Source organism: Myotis davidii, unplaced genomic scaffold (genome assembly GCF_000327345.1).
Source record: "Myotis davidii unplaced genomic scaffold, ASM32734v1 scaffold1457, whole genome shotgun sequence".
Lineage (NCBI taxonomy): Eukaryota > Metazoa > Chordata > Mammalia > Chiroptera > Vespertilionidae > Myotis > Myotis davidii.
Window position 1 is genome coordinate 14,113 of NW_006288553.1, and position 7,420 is coordinate 21,532.

General features: G+C 39.1%; 1 protein-coding gene across 1 annotated transcript; it reads right to left on the reverse strand.

The window, feature by feature from the left end:
• Positions 1 to 2,221: 2,221 nt before the first annotated feature.
• LOC102763298 (T-cell surface glycoprotein CD1a) lies at positions 2,222 to 5,938 on the reverse strand. The gene is made up of 6 exons (XM_006760338.2): positions 5,920 to 5,938; positions 4,250 to 4,513; positions 3,530 to 3,808; positions 3,012 to 3,290; positions 2,593 to 2,686; positions 2,222 to 2,426 (listed from the first exon to the last, which is right to left on the reverse strand). The coding sequence occupies exons 1-6, from the start codon at positions 5,936 to 5,938 to the stop codon at positions 2,384 to 2,386; spliced, it is 978 nt and encodes a 325-aa protein (XP_006760401.1). The 3' UTR covers positions 2,222 to 2,383.
• Positions 5,939 to 7,420: the final 1,482 nt, after the last annotated feature.

The window sequence follows — 7,420 nt, forward strand, 5'->3', positions numbered from 1 at the left end:
AGACATATCTCATCAAGGAAAACCTTGTGGTAGCAATCCATCTTCTGAAAGGAATTCTTATACTCATGCAACTTTAAAATATCTAAGTAATGAAAAGCATGCCCTGTTAAAGTTAAAATGGAGATGTATTTAGGGAAGTTAGATACATTCAAACATAAGTCTGTCAGGCTAGTTGGTGAGCCCATTGAATTTTGGTACCTTTTTTGTTCAAAAGTAATTTACCTGGAATTAGCACATGTGGCTTCTAAATCAGTAACAGCCCAGTTATTCAGGATCAGTATGTTCTGGTTGGTTTACTGAGAACTTCGACTCTTTGCCTTTGACTTGACCATTTCCCCACAGAGGACTGCTCTGTCAGCAGTACAGGAAAGGTAAAGCTGGAGTCAGGTGAGTTAGTGTAAAAGGCAGGAAGAAGAAGTTAAAGTCAAGGTTAAAAAACACAGGTCTGTTTCTGGATGACTTGAGTTCTGTTAAATCCGTGTTCTCTTCTTTGTCCCACACTTAACTTTCTTCTGTCTCCGTCCCTACAAGTTACAAGGGTATTTTACAGTTAGAATGCCACTTGGTGACGTTTTTCCTTTTACTCTGTTGTGCATGTTTGTCTATTTCACAAATAGACAAAACAAATTTGTCTATTTTGTTTTTCTGTAGAGTTTCATATATCCTTAACCTAAAGTAATTTAAAATTGGAATTGGATAACTTTATTATTTACATAGTCTTGTAAATGGAACTTGTCTGGTTGTAAAGAGAATGTGAATTTGTAGGTAAATGAATTGTATGGCAACCAAGGATATCCCGTGGATTTGGGAGAGATAGAGCCTGAGATTTGAAGAAGAAAAAAAAAGGTACAAATTAAAAATAACTTTAACTGCCAGTGCCAAAGGGCTAATTTTAAACATAGGAGCTTTATCGCAGTCTAGAAAATAGACTAATCTTAGGTCCATTCCACTTTATTTAACCCTTAGTTCACAAGGGGTTGATTTTTTTTAATCAGTCTCAATACTGTTTTCTAAAATTACATTCTACAATTGTTATTCTATAGAAAACTGTACAGTAAGTAAATTATAATAACTTCAATGGGAATATAATTTAAATTTTTTAAAATTTAAAATAAATATGTTTCCATTGCAGTAAAAGAAATAGGTGGCATGTATATTTTGGTATTTTGTCAAAAGGACCTATTCTGTGGTTATTTACTTTATCAGTCTTAAGTTATTATTTTACCCTTAAAGAATTTGTGAGAAAGACATGTAAATTTACTGGTTTTGATTATGACTGAGTCTTTTGCTTGTCATGTATTTTGTGATCAGTTATGTTTTTAAAAAGTATTGTTTTTCCTTTTTGGTTAATATTGTGAGCATGGATGCCAACATTATTTTTATCTAGATTCTTCATGTTGTTTAAAATGTTTTTTACACTTATGACAAGCCAAATCTGCCTTTTAGAAGGTGCTATTGCTACCTGTTGGATAACTGGCAACAAGACGAGCTTTTTCTTTTCAATGGTTGGCTTTTACTCGAAGGAATTCAAAAAATGGCAGAATTTGTAGCCCTGGGTATGTCCTAGATTAGGACTGGGTTGTCAAGATTTTCTTTTGTTAAAGGAAATAACAGGAAAATCGTCACTACTGCATTTACTGTACTATTCTAAACTTAAGATTCATTCACTGATGCTTGGGCCAATGCTGTGAACGGGACCAATGGAAGTGCTGAATTTGCCGTGTAATTTTGTGAATATTGCCTCAAATTTTCTTTTCCTACACCTGAGCCTAAATTAACTTGTAAATAATATTTTTTGTCACAAATTGATAGAAAAATGTGTTTGTGTTAAGTAGCAGGATATAAAATATTGTCACTTGTTATTCCTTGCATCCTCCTTCCTTCTCTAGAACTTCAGGTACCTGATCAAAATTAACACAGACTTTTATTGAAAGCATATTCCATATAGTTATACACTTTGTAAATGATATAAATTTTAAAAAAACATAGACTTTGCTCTCAGGCTTAAAAATTAGAAGGTGAAAAGGGGCCTACATGACTGCAACAATGGATAAAAAATGATAAGTAGATTCAGCAAAGTCCACTGAAAAGCATGGTGGGAGTTCAGACACTGCTTCCACTTGTGAATCAGGCAAGGCCCCCATAAAGAAGTAACATCTTAAATGGATAGGATCTCATTTTATCCTGAGTTAAAATAACAGTTTTATCTCTGAACCAGGTCAGAAAGCAAGTCTGGCAAAATTACCTTTATCTTATATTAATAACTAACCATTAAACACACAAATAACAACATATAAACAATTGAAGTTATACATGGAGAGCTGAGCGGACATTGTCGTCATGCTGCGTTTAAATATGTCTGGAACCCCAGGGCTGCTGGATCTCATTCCAAAGGAAGAAGAATGGCAGGCGGCTCACAGTGTGACCTAATAAGCACAGAGATGGAAGTTACTCTGCATGAGGAGGAGGTGAGAACTGAAGAGTAAGAGGAAAGAGACTGAGGAAAGAAGGACTAAGAGGAGATAGAAGAAAGGTGGGAAGACAAATAGGAAGTGGGTGAAAGAACAGGAAAGATGGGCACAAAAAACTCACCAGCGCTTCCTAAGCCAAAATGCAAGAGCTGTCAGAAGCACCAGGGGCACCATCACTGCCAAGATGATCAAGCCCACGGAGCCTTGATGATGTTCTGTGGGTTTGGGTGCACTCAAGGTGTCATTTCAATCCCACCCCCTGTTTATTGCCTTTCCCTGGTCTGCCTTTTTTATTTGAGTGTTCTCCTCACTAATCTTTGTTCTTGTTTCCTCTCTCCTCCCTCTTCAGAGTTGAATCTTTCATCTAACCCTCAACATCTTCCTACTTCTATAGGTCTTTCATTTTCAACTCTTTATTTATTGAACTATTTTCATTCTTTTGGGTCTGGAGGCCATAAGTCTCAAATTTTTTCCTTGGCTCTCCTGCTCTGCTGTGGACCATCTACTCCCATTCCCAGTGTGGGCCCCGGTTTTTCTTACCCAAGTGGAGGATGATGTCCTGGCCTCCTAGGCTGCTATGTCTCACCCGGCAATACAGGCCAGATGTCTCAGTGGCTTCCACATCCAAGAAAACCTGAAGGTACCATGTCCCATCAGCATTGGGCAAGATACCACTTTGTTGAGTGCCCTGTTGTACCTGTTCACCTCGCATCCACTTTACCCAAATTGGCTTTGGATGGAAGCCAGAGACATGACAAACCAGCATCTGACGGCCAGGACCAGGATTAGAGCCAGTGGACAGCCAGGCCTCTGGTTTTACTGCAGAGAACAGGAGAGATACTCAGATAAGGACTCTAACACAGAGTTGGAGGTTCATATCTTCACATCAGCTTAGACAGAGTTCATCTCTTCACATCAGCTTAGACAGACACATCTGTCACATGCTGGGAATTCATCACACTTTATCCTTCTCCTTCTTGACTACTTATCTTTAATTTAGAGGGAAGGTGGGAAGGTGTAATTTTAGAAAATTCTTGGAGGAAGGATATGGGACTGACCTTGTCTCTGGAGATCGGCCTTCCCTGCATCAAGGATACTCAAGAGGAAACGTGGGCAGGTGTCACTGAGCATCCTCTGTATTATTTTGTTGGCAACATGATACTGATTGAATCGTCTGCTCATAGGCTGAGCTCTAATTTCATCCTGTACAGATGGCCACCATGAACTGTTCTGGAAGTGCAGGAGCTCTGATCCTTGATAAGCGAATCGATAGAAGGCTACTATGGGTCCCACAGGGTGCAGCTCACAGCCTGCTGTTAACTGTACCTCAAAGGGATCTAGGAAGAAGGGTTGTAAATTAGAAGAAAGGGAGTAAAGATGAAATTACTGGAAGCAAAAAAAAAAAAGGCAATAAGAGAAGTTTGCAGGATTTGAGGTAATGGAACAACTTTTTGTTTGATCAGAAGTTCAGAAAAAGTGTAATTGGTGGTAGATGAAAGTAGAGGAAAAAATGAATGCTTTCTTTTTTTTTGGAAATAGAAGTGAGCAAATTATTGAAAGAAGGGGACATAAATGGTGAGAGCAAGAGAATAAGGAAGCACTTAATATGAGTTGTGAATAACCCAGGGTGAATGAAATGCAATAGAATACAATAAATGTACAGACAGAGAATGCTGAAAAGTTTGAATGTGGGGAAAAATTGGAATAAGGAACTCATTGAGACACACAGACCCCTCACCCAGCACATTGCACCTCTCCATTTTGGGAATTGAACTTACATTTAAGCTGCCATTGACTGGCACGTCTCTGAAGTTCAATCCGCAATTCAATGGAGACTGCACGGTTGAACTCTTGCAGTTCTTTTATCTCTTCCTTGTTCAAGTTGCCCTTGGACCAAGGACGCAGGAAAATAATTCTGTCAGAGTTGTCCCAGCAATGAGTCTTCAAGTCACCCAGCCAACCAGAGTACCCACTTTTCACCCAGGAATGGTTGTAGAAGGATGAGCTGTAGATAATTCTGAAGGAGATCTCCTCCTGGAAAGCTGTGGCAAAAGAACAAACAGAATGAGGAGAAGAAAAGGCATCGGGAAGGAGAGAGAATGAAGAAAGGTGGCAGGAAGGAAACACTCAGAATCAGAAGATAAGGGAGGCCATGGCTACCTCAGCAGACATTCTGCTGCCCAGGCCCCAGGCTTTAAAAACAAACTTCAGAAGGGCACAAGGTCCCAGAGTACGACAACAAACCATCACCAAAAAAAAAAAAGAAAAAGTGCTCCTTCCCTAAACTGTAGGCACTGATTTAGCCTCTCATTTCCCTCCACTTCTGACGTTCAACTTCTCCCCTCACTACCAGCCTTCATTCTGTTCATCTTTCTCTAATTCAGCCTCTATGGACTAAGTGTTATGTGCTATTGAAAAGTCAGTTTACCTCAAGACATTTTCTTCTCATTCAGACAACGAAAGCATAAAACCAAATGGTTTTCCAATTCCTACATGATGTTCTGTTGTCCCTGCTCTTTTCTGTCACTCTGTCCTTTTCTTGCCAATTTAAATACTCTTCAAATACTCTCTTCTTCTATCTGAGCCCCACCCCATTATATCATATCTCTGACATCTCATTGGCTGCTTTTTTTGATTTTCAGGATCTCCTATGGTTGCCCTGTGTAACAGTATAAACTAGTACTCCATTATCCTTAGGGAAGAACCAGTAGCCATCACAGAGACCACAGGAACCTGGAAACATAAAGAAACATCTCCTCTGTTTGACTTGCACTGATATATATTCATTTACCCAAGAGTCAGTCAGCACCTGCCTGGATACAAGCACCTTGCAACAGTCATGAATATATAATGGTCTACAGGCAATCACTTTATTCAAGAAGCTTTCATTCTACTTAAGAAGGAAGCACATAAACTAAGGACTATACTCCTTGGTGTGCTGGGTTTTATTATAATGTATAGACTAGACAAAAACAAGCCTTGAAACAAAGTCCCAACCCTTAACTGATGTTGCCCACGCAGAATCTTGGCCTCAGTGATTTGCTCAGGGCGTTAGGTCTGTATACCTCTGTTGTACTGGGTCCCCAACTCTAGCAGAATGCCTCCTGGCAAGGTGCTCAGTGAATAAGCTTGAATGATTGAATAATTGGGTTCAGGTACCCAATTATTTATTTCATTAGACAGATTTTTATCATTGTTTAAGGTATCAGAAATCTTTGCTTGTATTTCTACTTGGTGAAATGAGAATCTTACACAGTTTTATGTAGGATTATAATATATGCTAATATGCATGAAGTTTACACATAGGATTATGCTGTAAATCTATTATAATTTTTTAGAAACAGTGATAATTTGTGGGAAATTAAATTAATAGAACATTCTGGAGTTCTTTATCCAAGATTTACTTCTTACTGGCCTTACTTGGATGGTCCAGCTTATTTTATCATACCCTGGTCTCTGCTGGCCATGCTGACCCTGTTCTTTCATGCTTATCCTGTTTAAAAGGCTCTTAAAATGTTGTTTTCCTTTGTAACTTCTAGATAAATGTGCTCTATTTTGTTATTTATTTGTATACAAGTAAGTTATCTAAGACTGATTCTTAGAATATTTTGGAAAAAAGTTAAGATTATCTTAACCTAAAATTAAAAAGCCGAACGGGAGGCAGTAAGGGTTTATTTGTATTTCAATTTGGGACACACAGATTCAAGCAGAAACCACATAGTGTCCTGATTTCAGGGTAAGAGGAAGGGAATTTTAGGAGAAAAGAATGGGATAATTTCATGAATACAAAAAAAGAAGATTTCTATTGGTGCTAACAAGCTGATAAGATAAATTACTCTATGGCTATTGTAGGGGTTCAGAATAGGCCTCCCCAGGATGTGTCACTGTCGCATTCGTATTATTTTGAGCCTTAGCATTGGAATTATGTTGAGCCAAAGACAATTAAGACCCTGCAGGCTTATAAGAATCTTTTACTTCTCCATTAAAGAATTTAAATGAGGGGACTTGCCCATAATAAGCTTTCAGCAGAAACATTTTTAACCAATCTACATGGCAGGATAGACTACTGGTTACTGAACATCTCTTATTATCAACCTTTTGAAGCCCCATCCATTCCTACCTCATCTTTACCTCAGAATTGGTTCTCATACCTCAATTTAAAAAGTGCCATGTGGTAAATCTGACAAGTTCAGTGACAGAAAGTAGCCTCACAGGGTGACCTATCATTACTTGCTAACTAGGCAGGTCACAATGGGTAGTCATGCTCTTGGTTTATATAAAAGGTGTATCTTTGCCTTAAGCAAGCTCTGTCCATTGTTCTTGTGCATCTAGGTCAGTGATGGCGAACCTAGGACACACGTGTCAGAGCTAACAAGTGAACTCATTGTTTTGGTTGATTTTTCTTTGTTAAATGGCATTTAAATATATAAAATAAATATAAAAAATATAAGTCTTTGTTTTACTATGGTTGCAAATATCAACAAATTTCTATATGTGACACGGCACCAGAGTTAAGTTAGGTTTTTTCAAAATGCTGACACGCCGAGCCCAAGGGTTCGCCATTACTGATCTACGTGAACATACCTTTGAAATGTCAAAAGTAATCTTTTCCAGACCCCTCTCAGGTGTAACCACCTCAAGGGAGCACATACTCTTGTTAACTGTCCTGCCCCCTTTTGGTGCCCGGGACTACACTCCATGAACTGAGCCACACTGGCCAGGGTAGGACGCCCATGTTTTCCCCTGTGTCTTCAGACCTCCCTGGAAATCCCTCCTCTTGGCCCATTGGTGCTTAGGCTACCAGCATGCTCATGTTCTAACAGCTGTTTCCTCAAACACAATCAGAGCTCTGGAATTTCTCTGTTCTCTGAAGCTCTCCTCAAAACCCACATGGGAGCTCCCCTCCCACACAGTCTCACAGACTCATCTGAACCCCCACTCACCAGTAG